The sequence below is a fragment of the Lagenorhynchus albirostris genome, chromosome 1 (assembly GCF_949774975.1).
Source record: "Lagenorhynchus albirostris chromosome 1, mLagAlb1.1, whole genome shotgun sequence".
NCBI lineage: Eukaryota > Metazoa > Chordata > Mammalia > Artiodactyla > Delphinidae > Lagenorhynchus > Lagenorhynchus albirostris.
The window spans coordinates 173,763,789-173,788,404 of NC_083095.1; the positions used below are offsets into that span (position 1 = coordinate 173,763,789).

General features: G+C 40.6%; 1 protein-coding gene across 10 annotated transcripts in view; it reads left to right on the forward strand.

The window, feature by feature from the left end:
* ABI1 (abl interactor 1) overlaps window positions 1-24,616 on the forward strand; it is a 104,291-nt gene that overhangs the window by 58,195 nt on the left and 21,480 nt on the right. For 5 of the 10 annotated variants that reach the window (XM_060160464.1, XM_060160501.1, XM_060160474.1 and 2 more), the window contains exons 3-5: window positions 17,753-17,929; window positions 22,861-22,875; window positions 23,607-23,707. In XM_060160464.1, the coding sequence (XP_060016447.1) occupies window positions 17,753-17,929; window positions 22,861-22,875; window positions 23,607-23,707 (293 nt within the window). The remainder of the gene's footprint in view (window positions 1-17,752; window positions 17,930-22,860; window positions 22,876-23,606; window positions 23,708-24,616) is intronic. The other 5 variants (XM_060160482.1, XM_060160521.1, XM_060160492.1 and 2 more) reach the window with 1 other exon arrangement.

Below are 24,616 nucleotides of genomic sequence, written 5' to 3' on the forward strand. Positions count from 1 at the left end.
TGCTTCAATCTATACTCCCAAGGGACATTATTATCATTATTTCCTTGCCCTTTTAAAGTTTATCACAAATTATGTGTATCCTTAAATAGTTACTGTTTAATTTTGTTTGGGTTTCGGTTTAATAAAAATAGATTCAGGCTGTATGTTGTCAAAACCAAAGCCCAGTATAGCTTGCTTTTTTAATTCAGTGTTATGTTTATACTATTTAGCTGTATTTCATTCATAGTAGTTCATTCTCATTAATGTAATATTTCAAGTATAAGTTTGCCACTTATTTACATTTACATTTAATGAATCTGGAATTGGTTTTTTCGCTCTAGCGTGAGGTAGGGATCCATTTTCTGTGTTTCTATCTGGCAAACTAGTTGCCCTATTTAAATAATGCATTCTTTTCTCCTGTGCAATCACTGTAAGGTAACAAGTTTCCTTATGATCATGCGTTTGTTTCTGAGTTGTATCTTCTGTTGAATTGGTCCATTTATTTAACCCTTTTTAAGAACCCTACTGTTTTATTTACTTTGGCTTTATAATAAATATCAGCAGGCAAGCCCCCACCTCCCCCTTCCTTTTTTTGTTTTTTAAACCATGTCTTGGTCATTCTTTCCCCCTTGCCCTTCCGTATATATTTTGAAACCATGAGAAACCCAGTTAGGGTTTTTATTGAGAGGCTCGAAGCTGAAGATCAGTTTGCGAAGATTTGGCATCAATACTGCATTGGATGGGAGTGGAGGAGTGAGATGTATATCTGGTTGTGAGTAGGTGGGGTGTGTTGTACTTGGCTTTGAAGGCCACGCTTTTTTTTTTTTTTCAGGTTAATCTGTCAAACTCTCATTTCACGTTTATAACCGCATGGGGAGGGAGTTTCTTAGGGTTATTCAGGGTGTTCTGGTTATTTTGGGGGGTAGAATATTTCTGCTGATTTTCCTATGTTCCCCATTGCTATTATTCTTTCTCACAACTCTTGATATTATTAGTACTTGTTATGGTAAGTCTGCCAGAGTTTTCTAGTTGTGTTTTTTGTTTTAATTTTATTTATGTTTTTGGCTGTGTTGGGTCTTCGTTTCCGTGTGAGGACTTTCTCTAGTTGCGGTGAGCGGGGGCCACTCTTCATCACGGTGCGCGGGCCTCTTACTGTTGCGGCCTCTCTTGTTGCGGAGCACAGGCTCCAGATGCGCAGGCTCAGTAGTTGTGGCTCACAGGTCCAGTCGCTCCGCTGCATGCGGGATCCTCCCAAACCAGGGCTCGAACCCGTGTCCCCTGCATTGGCAGGCAGATTCTCAACCACTGCGCCACCAGGGAAGCCCAGTTGTTTTTTTTTTAATAAATAAATTTATTTATTTATTTTTTGGCTGCGTTGGGTTTTTGTTGCTGCACGCGGGCTTTCTTTAGTTGTGTCGAGTGGGGGCTACTCTTCCTTGCGGTACGCGGGCTTCTCATGGCGGTGGCTTCTCTTGTTGCAGAGCACGGGCTCTAAAATATGGCTCTCAAATATGAGAAGGAATTGGTCTCCTTGGAAAAGCTAACTTTGGCTTGGTGATATGCATGCTGCTGTTATACAAATGTTCCAAGCCCGTTCCCCTCCTCCTCCTGCTTTATTCACTCACCCTGTCATATGGAGGGTTGTACACTGCCGGACAGGTTGTGATGTGGACTTTCATTATTCGAATTGGGAGACTGGGGAGGGAGTAAACTCAGAGAAAAGTTTTTTCAAGTAATTTGAAATAGTGTCCTGAATAGTGCTACAGTGTGTGAGGGAAATGGGAAGGATGAAAAAAAAGATGATTTTAAGGAGAGTTGTGGACACCATGATGTTTTGAGAAAAATATTTAAAGAACTTGAGCCATTTTGAATTTGTTTTTCCCATGAAGACTGGGAACCATGTGGGATATTCTTTTAAATAGGATTTAAACAGGTAAGATAGCTTCAGATTTTTTCATTTTGTCTTCACAAATTTACTTTTTTGGTGAAGATCACCGTGGTTATACCGTGGAGAACAGATTGGAAAGAGGCTAGATTGGATGCAGGTGGACCAGTTAGACGGCAGATGCAGTAGCCAAGGTGAGAGATGATAGTAGAATGACTAGGATTAAAGTGTTGGAAACAGAAGGAAACAAATTTCTGGTACTTAAAGGTAAATGTGACAAGATTTAGTGATATTGGGTATGAAATAAGCGCTAGATGTCTGAACTATATAACTTGATAGAGAACTGAAGTAGGAAGTAAAGTTGACTCTGTGTGTGATTTTGGGCACATTCATTTTGAGGTACCATTGAAATATCCCAGAGGAACATAGCAGGTGTTTGTATGATTCTGTAGCGCAGAGGAGAGGTCTAGAATAGAGAAAAGTTTATGTGAGTGTAAGAGTAATTTAGACCTGAATGTGGATGAGTTTGCCAAGGATAAAAGGGGAAGATCCTACGACTAAACCGGGAGGCACCATGCCTGTCTGGCAGCCTTGTAAAGGAGACACAGGATGAGTGTTGAGTGTTCGGGAGTTAGGAGCACACCAAGGTGAGTGGTGATCCATCTTTTTTTTTTCCTTTCCAGTGAAATCTCTATTTTTCCTTTTGTGGAATAATGAGTACCTAAACTTAATTCCATGTCAAGCAAAATTTAGCTAAAATTTGTACTAGTTAATCTTGTGCTGGAACTGTCAGACAAGGAAGGAGTTTGAGATATGTAGGGGCACACACACACAAAAATGTAGCTAACTGCAGTTTAACAAGTTAGCCTGCCATAGTTTCATGGATGCTGGTAGAAGACACAAGACTTCTCAGTCAGAGACATCGGACTTGATTCCTCGCAGTAGCAGGATCGGAGTTGTTAGCATGTGAGTTGGTTTCCTAGCCTCACGCTCCATAGAGGGCTGTGAGGAGGGTGAGTGATGCCTGTGGTGGCGCCGCTCCTACATTTGCAATGCAGCCTGTTACAGGAGAGGAACCTCCAGACCTTCATAATGGGCAGTAAGCCTGACTGACCTTAATCCTGGAGGGAGGTGACGTCTTTATTGTGCTAGATAGTGAACAAACCTGCCCTTTGTTCCTGAGGGAGGCATTTCTATCCTTCCTGGCTGTTCGCTGTTCACTGGACAGACATACTTAAGATAGTCTGGAACAAAGAGAGGCAGCGCCTCCACCTACAAGATGCACAGAAATGCAGTGGGCCCAAGGATAATTGCCTTCCAACAGCATTCACCCCTCATGTCTCTCCCTTCTTGGCTTCTGGTAAAATTTCCCATGATTACGCTCTTCATTGGCCACCCTGAGTAATCTGTCTGACAGAGCCAGGTACTGGAGCCATTCAGTTTGTCTCATAAAATATGTAATTTAGTTTACGTACTATCAGCATGGTAGCAGGATGAGGCCAAACTGCAATCTTGACCTCAACTATGCTCCCCAGGGTCCTAGACCAGCCAGCTGAACAAATACATAAACCTTCAGGGTCTGCCTTAGAGAGCCAAGTGGCTTTCTCTTTAAGTTTCTGTACTGACTTTCTACTTGACCCAAGTACTGCAGGAGTATTAAGGAATGCACAGATTTGGCCTCCCTGCAGGAAGGAAGTCTAGGGCAGTTCTGTCATCCATAACGATCCTGGCCCCTGAGCTGACACTGACCTTAATGGCTCCAGGGCTGATACGATCTCATTGTTCACCTCAGCTAAAGTCAGGGACAGATTTCAAACTACTGTTTCTAATTGGATAACTCCCATTTCAGGCATAAATGCCTCAGAGCAGATTACACATAATTAACAAGTCAGTTATCCTTCTGGGAGGGCCCCCTCCCCCCAATCAAGAATAGCCTTACTTTGGAGAGGTCACAGCTGTCTGGGGATACAGGTGGTGCTTGCTTAAACACTTGCAGGTCTCTTATGATCACCCCTGCAGTGCACGTCACCACATTTCTGGAGGGAAGTAAGGTAATGCCTGGCTTCCGCATGAGTACACCTGTGAAGAATGTGGTGCTTACAGTTGTCCTCTGCCCTCCCACCCCCACCCCCCGACCCCAGGTGGGACCTACTTAGCGAGCACAGGCTGGCAGTTTCTCCAGTGTTGCCTCCTGGACAGCTGGCAAGCCTTAGGGCTCCCAGTTCAGTACAAATAACTGAGTCTAGTACTTCTTTTTGTTTATGGAGGTGTTACCTGAAGGCAGTCAGTCCAGTCTGTCCTGTTTGTCTGTGCCACCTGTCAGGTTGCATTCACCTGCCCCTTAGGGATGGCTGAATGATAGCTACAGGAATTGGGCGGGGTGGGGGGGGTTTGGAAAGACACCTGGAGGTATTGGCAGGTGTTCTTTGTGGGAGGCTCAGGGGGTAGGACCATCTTCTTCTGCTTTCCTAAGATTTTTCAGTGACCTTGAGGAGAAGGATGATCACGTTGTGATCAGAGCTGTCCAGCAGGGCATGGCAGAGCTGGCAGGCAGTTCAGTTTATTGAGGCACTTGCACAATCTGGGAGAGCCACACCTGGGACTTTTCCTTTGTGAGGAAGATTCTGGGGGATTCAGAAAGACAGAATCACGAATGTCCCTCCTTCTTACCTCCTGAGGTTTAAAGTTTTTCTTTCACTGGTGCCAGGGTTGTTCTCCTTCCACCGCTGCAGAGTCAGTGTGTCCCATTCCAATCACTAACCTTTCCCTTTTTCCCAATTATCCCTGACCCTCACCCTGACCTTTTTTGTCTGGAAGGGTCAGGTGCCAGAGGGATGAGAGCATTTTTATTAAACTTAGAGATCCTATTATGTCCACCACTTTGGTCCACATGGTACAATGTAAGGGGATTTGGTGAGCAGAATACTTAAGACCACAGAAGTACAACAAGAAAATTCAGGCGGCTAAACCACAATTAAGTTAAAATTCCCAAGGCCCCCTTTTGGCTGGGCTGCCACCCAGAGGCTGTACCGATCAGGCCAGCATGGGGTCTCTGTTAGGGGAAAGAATGAAGCATCACGCTTGGGCGGATCCCAAGTGGCCAAGAGGAGACAGTCTCTTTCTGGGAACAGCCATGTTCAGTGACCAACCTGCTTTGCTGACATATGTAAACCAGGAAGAGTCAAAGGGGGTATAGTCAGAAATCTTTTAGAGTTGACTAAAAAAAATGTTTTTTAACTGTGGTAAAATACACGTAACAAGATTTCCCATCTTAACTATTTTTAAGTGTACAGTTCAGTAGTGTTAAGTACATTCACAGTGTTGTGTAGCCAGTCTCCAGAACTGTTTTCATCTTGCAAGACTGAAACTCTGTGCCCATTAAACAACAGCTTAATTGCTCTCTCCCTGCAGCCCCTGGCAACCACCATGTTACCTTCTGTCTCTATGAATTTGACTACTCTAGGCACCTCATATAAGTGGAGTCATACAATACTTGGTTCTTTTGCAACTGCTTATTTCACTCAGCATAATATCCTCAGGTTCATCCATGTTGTAGTATGTGTCAGAATTTCCTCCCTTTTTAAGGCTGAATAGTAGTCCATTGAATGAATATATATACCACATTTTGTTTATCCATTTTTTCATTGATGGACACTAGTGTTACTTCCACCTTTTGGCTCTTGTGAATAACACCACTATAAACATAAGTGTACAGATACCTCTTGGAGACTCTGCTTTCAATTCTCTGGGGTATATACCCAGCAGTGGAATTGCAGGACCATATGGTAATTCTATATTTAAGTATTTAGGACCCACCATTCTGTTTTCCACAGCAGCTGTACTGTTTTACATTCCTACCAACAGTGCACAAGGGTTCCAGCTGCTCCACCTCCTTGCCAACATTTGTTATTTTCTTTTGTTGTTTGCGGGAGGCGGATAGCAGCCATCCTGATGGGTGTGATGTCTCATTGTGTTTTTTTTATTAGTTATCTATTTTTTTATGTTTTTTTACATCTTTATTGAAGTATAATTGCTTTACAATGGTGTGTTTCTGCTTTATAACAAAGTGAATCAGTTATACATATACATATGTTCCCATATCTCTTCCCTCTTGAGTCTCCCTCCCTCCCACCCTCCCTATCCCACCCCTCCAGGCGGTCACAAAGCACCTAGCTGATCTCCCTGTGCTATGAGGCTGCTTCCCACTAGCTATCTATTTTACGTTTAGTAGTGTATATATGTCCATGCCACTCTCTCGCTTAGTCACAGCTTACCCTTCCCCCTCCCCATATCCTCAAGTCCATTCTCTAGTAGGTCTGTGTCTTTAATCCTGTCTTACCCCTGGGTTCTTCATGACATTTTTTTTCTTAAATTCCATATATATGTGTTAGCATACAGTATTTGTCTTTCTCTTTCTGACTTACTTCACTGTGTATGACAGACTCTAGGTCCATCCACCTCATTACAAATAGCTCAATTTCGTTTCTTTTTATGGCTGAGTAATATTCCATTGTATATATGTGCCACATCTTCTTTATCCATTCATCCGATGATGGACACGTAGGTTGTTTCCATCTCTGGGCTATTGTAAATAGAGCTGCAGTGAACATTTTGGTACATGACTCTTTTTGAATTATGGTTTCCTCAGGGTTTATGCCCAGTAGTGAGATTGCTGGGTCATATGGTAGTTCTATTTGTAGTTTTTTAAGGAACCTCCATACTGTTCTCCATTGTGGCTGTACCAATTCACATTCCCACCAGCAGTGCAAGAGTGTTCCCTTTTCTCCACACCCTCTCCAGCATTTATTGTTTCTAGATTTTTTGATGATGGCCATTCTGACTGGTGTGAGATGATATCTCATTGTAGTTTTGATTTGCATTTCTCTAATGATTAATGATGTTAAGCATTCTTTCATGTGTTTGTTGGCAGTCTGTATATCTTCTTTGGAGAAATGTCTATTTAGGTCTTCTGCCCATTGTTGGACTGGGTTGTTTGTTTTTTTGTTATTGAGCTGCATGAGCTGCTTATAAATTTTGGAGATTAATCCTTTGTCAGTTGCTTCATTTGCAAATTTTTTCTTCCATTCTGAGGGTTGTCTTTTGGTCCTGTTTATGGTTTCCTTTGCTGTGCAAAAGCTTTTAAGTTTCATTAGGTCCCATTTGTTTATTTTTGTTTTTATTTCCATTTCTCTAGGAGGTGGGTCAAAAAGGATCTTGCTGGGCTTCCCTGGTGGTGCAGTGGTTGAGAGTCCACCTGCCGATGCAGGGAACACGGGTTCGTGCCCCGGTCTGGGAGGATCCCATGTGCCACAGAGTGGCTGGGCCCGTGAGCCATGGCCGCTGGGCCTGCGTGTCCAGAGCCTGTGCTCTGCAGCGGGAGAGGCCACAGCAGTGAGAGGCCCGTGTACCGCAAAAAAAAAAGGATCTTGCTGTGATTTATGTCATAGAGTGTTCTGCCTATGTTTTCCTCTAAGAGTTTGATAGTTTCTGGCCTTACATTTAGGTCTTTAATCCATTTTGAGCTTATTTTTGTGTATGGTCTTAGGGAGTGATCTAATCTCATACTTTTACATGTACCTGTCCAGTTTTCCCAGCACCACTTACTGAAGAGGCTGTCCTTTCTCCACTGTACATTCCTGCCTCCTTTATCAAAGATAAGGTGACCATATATGTGTGGGTTTATCTCTGGGCTTTCTATCCTGTTCCGTTGAACTATCTTTCTGTTTTTGTGCCAGTACCATACTGTCTTGATTACTGGAGCTTTGTAGTATAGTCTGAAGTCAGGGAGCCTGATTCCTCCAGCTCCGTTTTTCTTTCTCAAGATTGCTTTGGCTGTTCAGGGTTTCCATACAAATTGTGAAATTTTTTGTTCTAGTTCTGTGAAAAATGCCAGTGGTAGTTTGATAGGGATTGCATTGAATCTGTAGATTGCTTTGGGTAGTAGAGTCATTTTCACAATGTTGATTCTTCCAATCCAAGAACATGGTATATCTCTCCATCTATTTGTATCATCTTTAATTTCTTTCATCAGTGTCTTATAATTTTCTGCAAACAGGTCTTTTGTCTCCTTAGGTAGGTTTATTCTTAGATATTTTATTCTTTTTGTTGCAGTGGTAAATGGGAGTGTTTTCTTGATTTCACTTTAAGATTTTTCATCATTAGTGTATAGGAATGCCAGAGATTTCTGTGCATTAATTTTGTACCCTGCTACTTTACCAAATTCATGATTAGCTCTAGTAGCTTTCTGGTAGCATCTTTAGAGTTCTCTATGTATAATATCATGTAATCTGCAAACAGTGACAGCTTTACTACTTCTTTTCCGATTTGGATTCCTTTTATTTCCTTTTCTTCTCTGATTGCTGTGGCTAAAACTTCCAAAACTATGTTGAATAAGAGTGGTGAGAGTGGGCAACCTTGTCTTGTTCCTGATCTTAGTGGAAATGCTTTCAGTTTTTCACCATTGAGGACGATGTTGGCTGTGGGTTTGTCATATACGGCCTTTATTATGTTGAGGAAAGTTCCCTCTATGCCTACTTTCTGCAGGGTTTTTATCATAAATCGGTGTTGAATTTTGTCAGAAGCTTTCTCTGCATCTATTGAGATGACCATATGGTTTTTCTCCTTCAATTTGTTAATATGGTGTATCACGTTGATTGATTTGCATATATTGAAGAATCCTTGCATTCCTGAAATAAACTCCACTTGATCATGGTGTATGATCCTTTTAATGTGCTGTTGGATTCTGTTTGCTAGTATTTTGTTGAGGATTTTTGCATCTGTGTTCATCAGTGATATTGGCCTGTAGTTTTCTGTCTCTGTGACATCCTTGTCTGGTTTTGGTATCAGGGTGATGTTGGCCTCGTAGAATGAGTTTGGGAGTGTTCCTCCCTCTGCTATATTTTGGAAGAGTTTGAGAAGGATAGGTGTTAGCTCTTCTCTAAATGTTTGATAGAATTCGCCTGTGAAGCCATCTGGTCCTGGGCTTTTGTTTGTTGGAAGATTTTTTTTTTTTTTTGCGGTACGCGGGCCTCTCACTGTTGTGGCCTCACCCGTTGTGGAGTACAGGCTCCAGACGCGCAGGCTCAGCGGCCATGGCTCACAGGCCCAGCCGCTTCGTGGCATGCAGGATCTTCCCGGACCGGGGCACGAACCCATGTCCCCTGCATCGGCAGGCGGACTCTAAACCACTGTGCCACCAGGGAAGCCCTGTTGGAAGATTTTTAATCACAGTTTCAATTTCAGTGCTTGTGATTGGTCTGTTCATATTTTCTATTTCTTCCTGATTCAGTCTTGGCAGGTTGTGCATTTCTAAGAATTTGTCCATTTCTTCCAGGTTGTCCATTTTATTGGCATGGAGTTGCTTGTAGTAATCTCTCATGATCTTTTGTATTTCTGCAGTGTCAGTTGTTACTTCCCCTTTTTCATTTCTAATTCTATTGATTTGAGTGTTCTCCCTTTTTTTCTTGATGAGTCTGGCTAATGGTTTATCAATTTTGTTTATCTTCTCAAAGAACCAGCTTTTAGTTTTATTGATCTTTGCTATCGTTTCCTTCATTTCTTTTTCATTTATTTCTGATCTGTTCTTTATGATTCCTTTCCTTCTGCTAACTTTGGGGTTTTTTTGTTCTTCTTTCTCTAATTGCTTTAGGTGCAAGGTTAGGTTGTTTATTTGAGATGTTTCCTGTCTCTTAAGGTAGGATTGTATTGCTATAAACTTCCCTCTTAGAACTGCTTTTGCTGCATCCCATAGGTTTTGGGTCGTCGTGTCTCCATTGTCATTTGTTTTTAGGTATTTTTTGATTTCCTCTTTGATTTCTTCAGTGATCACTTCATTATTAAGTAGTGCATTGTTTAGCCCCCATGTGTTTGTATTTTTTACAGATCTTTTCCTGTAATTGATATGTAGTCTCATAGTGTTGTGGTCGGAAAAGATACTTGATGCAATTTCAGTTTTCTTAAATTTACCAAGGCTTGATTTGTGATCCAAGATATGATCTATCCTGGAGAATGTTCCATGAGCACTTGAGAAAAATGTGTATTCTGTTGTTTTTGGATGAATCAATGAAGTCCATCTTGTTTAATGTATCATTTAAAGCTTGTGTTTCCTTATTTATTTTCTTTTTGGGTGATCTGTCCATTGGTGAAAGTGGGGTGTTAAAGTCCCCTACTATGAATGTGTTACTGTCGATTTCCCCTTTTATGGCTGTTAGTATTTGCCTTATGTATTGAGGTGCTCCTATGTTGGGTGCATAAATATTTACAGTTGTTATATCTTCTTCTTGGATGAATCCCTTGATCATTATGTAGTGTCCTTCTTTGTCTCTTCTAATAGTCTTTATTTTAAAGTCTATTTTGTCTGATATGAGAATTGCTACTCCAGCTTTCTTTTGGTTTCCATTTGCACGGAATATCTTTTTCCATCCCCTTACTTTCAGTCTGTATGTGTCTCTAGGTCTGAAGTGGGTCTCTTGTAGACAGCATATATATGGGTCTTGTTTTTGTATCCATTCAGCCAATCTGTGTCTTTTGGTGGGAGCATTTTAATCCATTTACATTTCAGGTAATTATCGATATGTATGTTCCTATTCCCATTTTCTTAATTGTTTTGGGTTTGTTATTGTAGGTCTTTTCCTTCTTTTGTGTTTCTTGCTTAGAGAAGTTCCTTTAGTATTTGTTGTAAAGCTGGTTTGGTGGTGCTGAAATCTCTCAGCTTTTGCTTGTCTGTAAAGGTTTTAATTTCTCCATCAAATGTGAATGAGATCCTTGCTGGGTAGAGTAATCTTGGTTGCAGGTTTTTCTCCTTCATCACTTTAAATATGTCCTGCCAGTCCCTTCTGCCTTGCAGAGTTTCTGCTGAAAGATCAGCTGTTAACCTTATGGGGATTCCCTTGTGTGTTATTTGTTGATTTTCCCTTGCTGCTTTTAATATGTTTTCTTTGTATTTAATTTTTGACAGTTTGATTAATACGTGTCTTGGCGTATTTCTCCTTGGATTTATTCTGTATGGGATTCTCTGTGCTTCCTGGACTTGATTAAGTATTTCCTTTCCCATATCAGGGAAATTTTCAACTATAATCTCTTCAGATATTTTCTCAGTCCCTTTCTTTTTCTCTTCTTCTACTGGAACCCCTATAATTTGAATGTTGGTGCATTTAATGTTGTCCCAGAGGTCTCTGAGACTGTCCTCAGTTCTTTTCATTCTTTTTTCTTTATTCTGCTCTGCAGTATTTATTTCCACTATTTTGTCTTCCAGGTCACTTATCCGTTCTTCTGCCTCAGTTATTCTGCTATTGATCCCATCTAGAGTATTTTTCATTTCATTTATTGTGTTGTTCATCGTTGTTTGTTTCATCTTTTGTTCTTCTAGGTCCTTGTTAAATGTTTCTTGCATTTTCTCTATTCTATTTCCAAGATTTTGTATCATCTTTACTATCATTATTCTGAATTCTTTTTCAGGTAGACTGCCTATTTCCTCTTCATTTGTTAGGTCTGTTGGGTTTTTATCTTGCTCCTTCATCTGCTGTGTGTTTTTCTGTCTTCTCATTTTGCTCATCTTACTGTGTTTGGGGTCTCCTTTTTGCAGGCTGCGGGTTCGTAGTTCCCGTTGTTTTTGGTGTCTGTCCCCAGTGGCTAAGGTTGGTTCAGTGGGTTGTGTAGGCTTCCTGGTGGAGGGGACTAGTGCCTGTGTTCCGGTGGATGAGGCTGGATCTTGTCTTTCTGGTGGGCAGGTCCACGTCTGGTGGTGTGTTTTGGGGTGTCTGTGCACTTATTATGATTTTAGGCAGCCTCTCTGCTAATGGGTGGGGTTGTGTTCCTGTCTGCTAGTTGTTTGGCATAGGGTGTCCAGCACTGTAGCTTGTTGGTCGTTGAGTGAAGCTGGGTGCTGGTGTTGAGATGGAGATCTCTGAGAGATTTTTGCTGTTTGATATTATGTGGAGCTGGGAGGTCTCTTGTGGACCAGTGTCCTGAAGTTGGCTCTCCTACCTCAGAGGCACAGCACTGACTCCTGGCTGCAGCACCAACAGCCTTTCATCCACACGGCTCAGAATAAAAGGGAGAAAAAGTAGAAAGAAAAGAAAAGGAAAGAAAGAAAAAGAAAGAAAGGAGGGAGGGAGGGAGGAAGGAAAGAAGATAAAATAAAGTAAGATAAAATAAAGTTATTAAAATAAAAAATAATTATTAAGAAAAAAAAATTTTTTAAAGAAAAAAACGGACGGATAGAACCCGAGGACAAATGGTGGAAGCAAAGCTATACAGACAAAATCTCACACCGAAGCATACACATACACACTCACAAAAAGAGGAAAAGGGGAAAAAATCATAAATCTTGCTCTCAAAGTCCACCTCCTCAATTTGGGAAGATTCGTTGTCTATTCAGGTGTTCCACAGATGCAGGGTACATCAAGTTGATTGTGGAGCTTTAATCCGCTGCTTCTGAGGCTGCTGGGAGAGATTTCCCTTTCTCTTCTTTGTTCTCACAGCTCCCAGGGCTCAGCTTTGGATTTGGCCTCGCCTCTGCGTGTAGGTCGCCGGAGGGCGTCTGTTCTTCGATCAGACAGGATGGGGTTAAAGGAGCCCAGACAGGATGGGGTTAAAGGAGCCGCTGCTTCGGGGGCTCTGGCTCACTCAGGCCGAGGGGAGGGAGGTGTACGGAGTGCGGGGCCTGCAGCGGCAGAGGCCGGCGTGACGTTGCACCAGCCTGAGGCGCGCCGTGCGTTCTCCCGGGGCAGTTGTCCCTGGATCCTGGGACCCTGGCAGTGGCGGGCTGGACAGGCTCCCCGGAAGGGAGTGTGGATAGTAACCTGTGCTTGCACACAGGCTTCTTGGTGGCGGCAGCAGCAGCCTTAGCGTCTCATGCCCGTCTCTGGGGTCCGCGCTTTTAGCCGCAGCTCGCGCCCGTCTCTGGAGCTCACTTAGGTGGTGCTCTTAATCCCCTCTCCTCGTGCACCAGGAAACAAAGAGGGAAGAAAAAGTCTCTTGCCTCTTCGGCAGGTCCAGACTTTTCCCTGGACTCCCTCCCGCTAGCCGTGGTGCACTAACCCCCTGCAGGCTGTGTTCACGCTGCCAACCCCAGTCCTTTCCCTGCGCTCTGACCGGAGCCGAGCCTCAGCTCCCAGCCCCGCCCGCCCCGGCGGGTGAGCAGACAAGCCTCTCGGGCTGGTGAGTGCCGGTCAGCACCAATCCTCTGTGCGGGAATCTCCCCGCTTTGCTCTCCGCACCCCTGTGGCTGTGCTCTCCTCCGCGGCTCCGAAGCTTCCCCCCTCCGCCACCCGCAATCTCCACCCGCGAAGGGGCTTCCTAGTGTGTGGAAACCTTTCCTCCTTCACAGCTCCCTCCCACTGGTGCACGTCCCGTCCCCATTCTTTTGTCTCTGTTTTTTCTTTTTTCTTTTGCCCTACCCAGGTACGTGGGGAGTTTCTTGCCTTTTGGGAGGTCTGAGGTCTTCTGCCAGCGTTCAGTAGGTGTTTTGTAGAAGTTGTTCCACGTGTAGATGTTTTCTGGTGTATCTGTGGGGAGGAAGGTGATCTCCCCGTCTTACTCTTCCGCCATCTTCTCCTCCTCAGTTATCTATTTTATACATATTGGTGTCATGTGGTTTTGATTTGCATTTCCCTAATGATTAGTGATGTTGAACACCGTTTCATGTACTTATTGGCCATTTGTATATTTTCTTTGGAGAAATGTCTATTCAAGTCCTTTGACCATTTTCGAATCCAGTTGTCTTTTGTTTTTGAGTTTTTTAAGTTGATTTTTGAGGACGCTGTTTCAGCACTCACCAATACAAGATGCCTGTGGATGGTAGGGAGTGTGGAAGGCCATCACATACTTTGACAAACAACCCATTTTTTGTGACTTTTTTGTTAAAAAGTATACCATTGTCAGATAGCAAATGGTTTGGACAGTGAAAAACATGACACAGATTAGTGTCAGGGGCCACAGTGGTATGGTTGGAGCCAGCTGATTGGATTGGCATTGTAATACCATAACCTGGAAGAGTGTCATCAGCGGTGAGGCACTACTGATGGTGTGAAGACGGGGTTAAAGGTCTGATGTAGCCGGTCTGCCAGTGGCAGGAGATGTGGCCTCTCTCACCATGAGACGAATGGGTCTTTTCCTGGGAGTCATCAGTGTGGGACGCAGAGGTTGCCTCTGCATCAGGAACAGAGTCCTTTACTCTGTGTCTGTTCAATGATGGTCCATGTGTTGACGCATCTGGAGTGGTGATGGATCCGCCGGCAGAGGTGGCAGTCTGGGCAGTGCAGGCATCGTCAGCAGCTGGACTCCTGTTAGCTTCACCAGACAATGGGCCCTTACTATGGCCCATATTAGTGACCTAGATGGTCTGCTCGGCAACTACTGTCTGTCTCCACAGTTTATATGGCAAGTCTTTAAGATGTCAATCTGTAGTTTTCTAAGTAGCAGACCCAAACAACTATTACCAATGGGTATTAGCCCCATATCAGTAGAAGCCTAACAAGGTTTATCACCCGGAATATCAGCCAGATCTCTGAGAACATCCTTGAGTTCTGCCCGCAGAGCACAGCAGCCACACCCACTTTCATTTCTGCATAGCTGGCACTGAGGTTAACAGTTGAACAGCACAGCAGTCCACGGAACACCACAGGGTCTCAGCTTAGTTGAGTCATTAGTGCACCAGGCCCAGGCATTTAGGGGATCCTCTGTGAATCAAGGGCCTCACTGAACCAACAGAATGGAAAATAAATTTTCCCTAAAGGGATAGCTGCCACTCTTTCCTGTAGAGCTGAGAGGTCATAGGGGCCAGGCTGGCTGCATTCTTGAATATACCAAGTCCAAGGGGCACCTCTGGTTGGAGGCTGTTCCTCTTGTCAGAAGCTCCAGTCAGTAACATTACCCAGGCACAGAAACTTGTACTCAGAGGGGTCATAAGGACTGTGGGCCACTAAGGCTGCTAGTGCTTTTCTACATGTGGCTCTTCCCAGGTGGCATAATCCCCTCTGGCTCTTAAGAGTATTCACCGTGCAAGCATGAAAAATATGAATACCAATTATACATTCAGTGTTGGAAGCCACAACAGTAATACATTGAGTTGGTACCAAGAGTCCCACCCAAAAGAACACATTAGCATCTCTTCCGCACCGTGAACTGCACCCAAACCTCATAGCTGAAAGCAGGTACCCTCTCCCTCCACAGGATGAGGCATGAAGGTGACATGGGCTCCAATATATATCAGTCAGAGCTATAAAATGTCCCTCCCCTCCCTACAGTGATCTCGCAAACCCAGGTATGTTTGATCTTCAGTTCCCCTTGGGGACTGGGAGAACTTGGCCCCGCCCCTAACAATCTTTCTCTTTAAAGGGTGTAGGGGGAGGCTGGGAGAGAGCAGCTCTGCACCAGTAAACAAGGTGAATTTATTTCAGTTTTGAGTGGCGCCGTAGCTGCGAGCATTTGGGGCACCCAAAGCCCTGTGTTGTGTACTCTGTGTTAGGGCCGTCATTGCTGACTGGCATCATCCATTTCCGTTAGGGATGCCTTGATTCAGCGGCTACAGCCACATCACTTCCCGGCGGGGGCCATGAGTTTGTACTCTTTGGCCGACTTGGGCTTGATCTGCACGGGTGGCATCGTTGTTTTTAGGAGTCCACCTAATGTGGACTATCTGCTGCTCGCTCCATTGTCAAAAGAACAGCCCTTCAATTCTTGCTTGATTTCAGCATAAGGACTAGGAGGGTTTTCTGAAGCTGATAGAATTTAATCTACATTTCTGTGGGTGAGTTTCTCATTCTGTGGTGAATCATTTGCTAAATCACTTAAAATCCACTTTAGTACGGAAGAGCCCAAAGACTAGTCAGTGCCCTTGGGAGATTGTTTCGGGGAAAGTTTCCCAGAAGGACCAGAACTGTCTTGTAGCAGACAGGGCCCACTGCCAAAACCTGAGGTCTTTTACTTATCTCGAATGGGGTTAATGTTGAGAAGACAGACTGCAGGAGGGGCTGAGCACTAAAATAGCCAGGTGTTGCCTTTCTTCTTTAACAAGCATTATGTGCCCCTCCCACCCCCTCAATCTCCCCAGCAAACTAGCAGTTGCTAAAGATTCTCCTGGTTCTGCCCACAGTGGTTAGTTTTCCTTCTTTCACACTCAGTATGGATACATTTATGGTGCTCCCGCCTCCCTCTGCCAGACAAATCCTATTACTAGTTGTTTACAGGGCCGACCTGGTGAGCTTGGTGGATAGCTGACAGTAGCCAGGGCATCGTTCAGGCTGCTGTGTTTGAAACTACTTCCTGGTACTCAGCCTGAAACTGCCGCACCAGTTCAGCATCATTAGCAGGCAGTGAAGTAGAGGACCAGACATTGCCTGGGGGGGACCATACAGTCTGGTCAACATGTTCACTCCCGATTCCCATGGACTTCTCTCAGTTCCTGCTAACTGTCCTTTCATTCCGTTTCTAAAAAGCTTTGTCTTTGTCAGCATTCCATCTTCATTACCAAAACTCAAAAATTGTGAGGGGTTGAGATCCTACCCTTTGTGGAAGCTCACAAGTTAGCCTGCACAACTCCATGGATTCAAGTAGAAGACATGAGACTCCTGGTCAGAGACAAAAGCTGTCATTACTCCTGGCAATAGTCAGCACTTGTGTCAGATAACCAGCCACAATTTCTACAGGATACTGCAAAGAGAGCCAGGTGACTGATGCCTGCACACACAATTGGGTGTGTTACAGGAAAGGAACTCCCAGCTTAGGGGACCAGATCTTTTATAATGGGCAGTAAGCCTTCCTGTCCTTTGCCCTGGGGAGTGACAGTATCTTTATTATACCAGACAGTAAACAAACCTGCCTTTTGCTCTTTGAGGAGACACTATATCTTCTAAGGCTGTTTATTATATAAATATACAGAACAAAGGGAATCAGTACCTCTTCTCACAAGATGTGCAGAAATGCACATAACATTGAACTTTTTTTCCTGACAATACCTTCCCCACCCCCTTTCAGTTCAGTTCACATACTTAAATTTTCTCACCTAGGCTACTGTAATTATTTCCTAACTGGTCTCGCTGCCAGTAGTCTTCTGTCTGTCCTCAACACCTGTGCCAGAGGGATCTTTTAAAATGCAGACCTGATGATGTCACTCAGTTTAAATTTGTTATTGGTTTCGCATTACTGTTAGGCCAAAGTTTAAATTGTTGAGTGGTTGTGTAACTATTTCTCATGTGCTGACTACTACCCAGTTTTTGAATGTTGGCAATTAAATAAGGGGGAAAAAAACCTTTTTAAAGCCGTAAAGGCCAGTACTAGATAGGCTGCAGATGTGTAGGCTGCGTGCTGCCAGATTGGAACCTCTGGTCTTACCTTTTTTTTTCTCTTACACCTTTGTCTGCAACATGTTGTTCTTTTTGCCTTGAATAATTTACATATTTGTCTCATATTTCTATTCATTTTTTAAAAACCTAGTTACTCTATAAAGCCTTCCCAACCTAGTTGGACATCTTGCTCTCAATACCTTTAATTTCAAATAAACTGTGCGTGTGTCATTATAGTACTTCATCTAGTTGTTATTACTGATTTTTTTTTCTGGTCTGTATCCCCACAAAATAAAGTGTAAGCTACACAGAGCAAGAGCCCTCCCTTTCCATACACACCAGGTTTTTAGGAAAGAAAATTGCTTTCCTAAGAATCATTTTGGTATCAAAACCAATAACTTAGTTGGTGCTTTTAATCACCTTTAGATAGTCCATGTTTTGAGCCTGAAAGATATTAATTTGCTTAATTTTGATGGGGAAGATGCAGTATTCACTGGAAAATAGACATGTGATACAGTCTTATGGTCCATTATATGTGGATATCGTATATATTATTTACTCTTCCAAATAATATTTTCTTGCTTTGTTCAAATTTAAAATATAGACTGTGGACATTCATAAAGAGAAAGTGGCTCGAAGAGAGATTGGTATTTTGACAACAAATAAGAATACATCAAGAACACACAAAATAATAGCGCCTGCAAATATGGAGCGTCCTGTAAGGTATATTCGGAAACCTATTGACTATACAGTTCTGGATGATGTGGGCCATGGTGTCAAGGTAAGCGTTTTATATTATATTAACTTGAAATAATTTGCATATCCAATAAATATTTTGGATAGGAAATATAGTGAGAAAGCTGATTTTCTTAAAGAATTAATAGATTCTCTTAGTAATTAGCAATACAATTTTTATAGAACATTTATTTAATACTAGTTATGTATTATACTAAGCTTGGGGCAGAATTTTACATGTGCAGTAGGCTGTATTCAAGAAGATATAAACACTTAAAATGGCCATTCATTTGTTAAGCCGTTTGAATCCTAGACTGATGTTATAAATTTGTGTTGTCAATGCCAAGTCTTGTTTTCACTACTGAATGAATTTTTAAGAATAAAAAATGTATATGCTTTCCAGAATTGGTTTAGAAAGTAATTTATAAATACTTTTATTCATTTATTCATAAATATGTGTGTATTAATACATCTGTGTGGATGTGGATATAATTTCAGCAGTTTATGCAAAATGAAACAATTGTGTATAATCTTGTTCTGTGCATCACTCCCCACTCTCCCACCCCCTGCCCCAACAGGCTTTTAGGAAAGGGATTGTTTGTTGCCCTTGTCCATTTCTTAGCATGGCAGAATTAGCTGCTCTTGAAGGATACCTGTAGCTTCTCAACTTTTTAGATATTCATGTGTTATTTTGGAAGCATCTGGAATGACCTGAATTCTTTAGCTATCTTTGCTCAAGATAAACTATTCCTCTGAAATTTGGTAGTCCCTTTCTTAGAGGACCATTATTTGATTTTGTTTCTGGTCTCCAGAATATTTATAATAATTTTTTTAGGGGTCAGCTAGAATCTTGAAGCATTTCCTAGCTGGTTATCTGCCTGGTGCTATTGCTGGATTTGTTGCATTCTGACTTATCTGGGGTTCCTGATCAAGAGGGGAGTATAGCTGGTGACATCGCTCTTTATTCTGCTCTTCTCAGAGACTATTGGAATCTCCCCTTCACTGTCAGGCTTGGAAGTTGGAACACTTTGCAAATGTAGAGCAGGTTACTCGTTTCTTGTATTTTTATCCAAGGATGTGGCTAGGGTTGTCTGAGAGTTTAAGTTCAATTTTAATTTAAGATATTTAGACTAGATTGATTTAATTTGAATTTTGAGAATTTGGAAGAACTTATTATTACCTGCCTTGGAAGTAAAAATTATGTATATACATATATGCATATACATACACCCGTGCACACACATTCTCATGCACTCACTTCTTCCCCTTCTGCTTGATTTTTCTTCCTACCAAAGCAATATACACTCATAAAAAAAAAAAATCTGTCACCATCTTAGAAGTGATTATCCTCTATTATCTCCCCACTAATAATTGTGTTTAACAGTTTTAATACATAGTACATAGCAGAGTATAAAATGAAACCAAACTTTACAAGGAAATTTTGGGTGAGAAAATTTAACTGTTTTATTTATGTATATATAAATATTTATGTATGTATAAATGAGAAATGTAAACACTGCATAATATATACTGAAAGTCTGCAGATGTCAATTTTAGCAATCTACTTTTTGTAATGTGGATAGTTTAGACGCAGGTTTGTTTTTTTTTAAGTTTTTTATTGTAAAATATACATAACATAAAATTTACCATTTAACCATTTTAAGTGTACAGTTCTGTGACATTAGGTACAGTCACATTATTGTACGAACTATTTTGAAATATTTTTTTGACCATGGGTAGGAGGGTGGGTGGTCAGAAGCTGATATGTGTCTTATTTGTCCACATTTTGTTTCTGTGATATACAAATACATACAATTATTTTTCTCCCAGTAGTCTCATTGCAGCTATATTGATCCAGTTTTATTTCCCTAAGAAATCATTGTTGGCTTAAATATTTCTAGAGGATTGTAGAGATCTGTGAAAGTTGGAAATTTGGATTGGTTAATGAGCAAATGCCAGGGCCAAAACTACAAGGAGGAAAACTGTAGATTTATTTTTAAATTAGTGTCTAAAGCACTTTTAAGGATTGGAAGACACTGTACTTACAGTTCTAGAGTTATTTTCTTATCTTTTGCCTACTTTTCTATTTAGAAGTTTGTTTTCTTACTGACTTGTAAGGGTTCTTTTTTCTATCAAAGAAATTAGCTCCTTATATTTTGGCAAATATTTCCTCATCCTGCTGTTTGGCTTTTGACTTTGATATTTTAAACAAATATTTACAGGATGTTAAAAAATTGTATCCAAATATATTAATATTTCTTTTTAAAATTTTTTTTTCTTTCTTTTTTTTGGGGGGGTGCTGTGTTGGGTCTTAGTTGCGGCATGCGGGGTCTTCGTTGCGGCGCGCAGGCTTCTCTCTAGTTGCGGCTTGCAGGCGCTCTCGTTGAGGCACGTAGGCTCAGTAGTTGTGGTGCGCAGGCTTAGTTGCCCTGTGGCACGTGGGATCATAGTTCCCCAACCAGGGATCGAACCCACGTCCCCTGCATTGGAAGGCGGATTCTTTACCACTGGACCACCAGGGAAGTCCCAATATTTCTTCTTATAGCTACCAAGTTGTGTGTTGTTTTTTACCCCCCAAGATTAAATATTCCATCATATTTTCTTCTTTCATGGCATAAATTTTAGTGTTTTGGTATTTGTATTATTCATTTAATTGATATTTATTGTGTTAATGCATTTTATGCTATGAAATAGGTGGTACACATAAGTTTAGTAAGAATTTAAAATATGGAAAAGGTGTCTTAAGGTAAGTCTGGTTTGACTTTTGGAAACAGCATAAGATATAGATAAGAGAATCCTTGCATAGAGAGACTGCCGGAAAGTTTGCCTAAAGGAGAATAAAAAAGAAGATGAACAATAAAGTTCATCCTAATAAAATAAAAATAAAAATACTAAAGTTCATCCTAATAGAAGGAAGAACAAGGTTTCAGAGTATGCTTAGACTAGAGAAGGCTTGAGCACTTAGTAGAAACATTTAAAATTATTTCTGTTAAACAGTTATAATAATTAACAGCTTTATAGCCTGGTTCATAACTTATGAACGACTTTCCACATATGTCTTTGTTTTCAAGCCTTGAAAAGACCATATGATCTAGGAGTTATTACATTTTATTAATGGAAACACTAAAGCTTTATAATACATAGGAATGGTATTTTTAAAAGGTTTCGATTTTATTAGAGGAGTGAGCTAATGAGTCATTTCAGAGAAAGAATTGGCATCTTACAGACTTTCGTACCTGTGGTATGCAAAGCTTATGATCTACTTCGGGCTTGCAGGTAGGTAGGAATCAAAGAGTTCTATTTTCAACCTGAGGTTCCAAGGAAATGGTAAACTGACTCATCCATAAATGTAAATGTTAAGGAAATGAAGTGAGATCTTAAGGAAATAAAAAGCCTAGTTTTGAATGTGTTTGGGGGACACTGAAATGGAAAAATTTTGTAGGTTGCTAACAATTATATTTTGAGTTGTCAGGTATAGAGATCATTTCCTTCCAACACTCGCTAACCCCAACACATTTGTATACATAAACATGCACTTAAGAGAGGAGGCTGTGCTCCATAAGAGGTTAAAGGTTACACCATTGCATAGTAGCAGAGTTCAACTAGAATTTTCATTCCCAATTAAATTCTCCTTTCATCCTTTCATTTGGGACCAGTTTATACTTGTATGCTGTTTTTTTGGTTTGTTTCTTGTTCACTTGAAACAGCAAATGAGGGAAGATGTGTGGTCATATTTAGAATATTTCTAAGTTACTTTAGAATAGTATTTAGTGTATGATAATGCTATCATATTAATAAAGCTTATCTTCAAGGATAATAAAGTTATTCAAGTTTAATTTCTAAATCCAGGTGTGAAATGTAGTGGCTAGGTAGGATTCCAGACATTGTTTAATCAGGATAAAAATGAGTCATATTATTCTAAACAAACACTAAAGAATACCAAGATTCTGGCACAGTTTCTAGACATGAGAATATAAGTCAAAGGATATTCCATTTTTGGATGATTTCCTTAATGGTGCTTCTGTGGTCACTTGAAAATGATAGATACGTATTTGGAATGGCAGGTATTATGGAAAGAACTTAGACCCCACACCCCACCCCAAAATGTAGGAAAAGACCGCAACCTGAAGGCATTTTTTTCTTAAGTGGCGTGGTACAAGTAGGATGCTTTGGACGCATTATTTCATATATATAAGCTAGCCAGTTTTCATAGAAGTAGCCTTTAGGATCAAAGCAGCTTTTCTTCAGTTTTGAATTATGGTCAAACTTGTTCAGAAGAAAATTTAGAACTAGAGCAACATATAACTTTCTACTAGTGTTGGCCTGGTCAGGATTTGTATTCATAAGCTACACATGAGAGGGTATCCAGACCCTGTTTGCTTGTTCCTTAATTAGAATCTGGCTAAGCTATTATTGTGCATTGTAATTTTGTTTTTAAACACTGAGGTGCTAGGTCCTTTTCTGAATTTGGAAAACAAGCTGTGATTTTGAATTCTAACATTTGCAGTTTATCACTCTTTAAAATAATACACTACCATTCAAATAATGAATACTCATACATGGGCATTCATTATCCAGCAGTCTTAGGTCTTGTACACTGATGTATTAAAGTAGCCATACATTTAATGAGGTATGGTGTTTGTGTTTAAATCAAAATTTGTTTTTTAAATCATCTATGATTCAGTTGGATTAATTTCATAGGATAAAATACTGACCTAAGAAATTATTGGAGCTGCATGAGATTGGCATAATTAAGTGATTTCCTTATGAATGTATTATTTTGAAAAAATATGTGATACCCATGAATATTTCCCTGCTGCTTATGGATATCTTTTCTTTACAAAATATTTGAAATATGACTGGGTAAAAAAGCTTATTAACATGAATTGAGTAACTGTAAATGTAAACCTGTCCTATCAGATATAACTTATCTAGAATTAATTTCTACTTTTTCCCCCCTTTTTTTGCAACGTAAAGTGGCTAAAAGCCAAGGTAAGAGTTACTACTTATCATTTGATCCACAGTTTCCCCTCTATATCGATAGAGGCTGCAGAGCCACTAAAATTTGAAAACTTTTCCTATGTCTGTCTGCTTTTTCCCCATAGGATTTATGTAGATTAAATATACTCAAACTCAGTTCAAATCAGCAACATTTAGCTTGGATGTGTTAATATATCAAAGATATATTGACATCTGCATTTATATAGGAACATTAATTTTGCTAACATTTATTGCTTTGCTCATTTTTTGATAGTTGCCTTGCTTTTATTGACTTACAATTAGGAGGTTTCCCAGGCATTATATATGACTTTGTTACTGAGTTGTTGGGATAGAGGTGATTTTTTTAGATGAATATTTTAGCAAATTGACACTGAGATCTGCAGTTTATATTCATGCACACATTCCAAAAATTTTAAGAAACCCAGCATTTGAATTGCAGATAAGTTAGATCTCAGTGAACATTTTTAACAATAAAATAATATATAAAATTCAATAATCTCACCTGTATTTTGCAATAAATTGGTATGAAGGGCATAACATAATAAGAAAAGCCAAGTGCAAGTGGTATCTTGACTTTTTAAAATGTAGTACCAAAGTCTGTTATTAAAACTGTCTGGGAATCCTTATTTCACATTCTGATAATAAAAAAAACAATACATGGTGTCAAAACACCAAGAGAACAATTTGATATAAAACTAAAAGCTTTTCTTTCCACATTTTAGCATGGAAATAACCAGCCTGCAAGGACTGGCACACTGTCGAGAACAAATCCTCCTACTCAGAAGCCACCGAGTCCTCCCATGTCAGGCCGGGGAACATTGGGGTAAGAATTCAGCTACATCTTACAAGAGGATTTGTATGTCAAAGGAAGAGATGTTTTTGTGACTTAAGTAAATGTATGGATCCTTGTGACGGGACCCTCTCTGTGTGATAATACTACCTTTTACAAATTCATTTTGGTTCCTATTTCCTTGAACAGTATCCAAAATGAACCTGCCTGTTCTGTAATATTCTCTAAGGAATTCTGTACTAGAAAAGTTTTTTTGTATGTATGTAAATGAGCATTATTTATTTATTATCTTCTAATTCATTAAAAAATATAAATATATAAATACATATATAAAAAGATTTATATATGAATCTGAGTTATGTTTATTTAAAATGAAATGACCAGAAGGTTCCATATATGGTGTCTTCACATGTATTTGCAATATTGATATTACAGAGCTTTGAATAAGTGGTCTACTTTGTGTACTTTGGTTTGCTAGCCTGCAGTTCTTCTGTTTCCCCTGAGACTTGGGGACTCTTTACTTGGAGTACTTCTAACTGTGCTTCTGCTGGTAATCTTAGGGCCCTTCATTCTAGAGTAGCTTTGTAAGAAGGCCAGTGGAGAAGTAGAAAAGGTAATTGTGACTTCTTCCTTTCCAATTTTCAATGCAATACAAATATTGAATACTTCGTAAGACATTTCTGAAAGATAGTTCACTTTATTATAGAAAATTAGACTCCTTATTTTTGGTGGAGGGGTGGGGGAATCATTTTATAGTAACAGGGATCAGCAATCAGCTTTCTTATAGGATCTTAGTTTCTATTTTCATTCTGTAAACCCCTTACCTCTGAAAAAAACATACAAAGTTATTAAATAGAAAAGTTAAAATCATTTATTGAGAAGTTAATGGCATCACATCTAGGATCAGAATGTACTTGTTCATATATCTCTAGATTGAGGTAG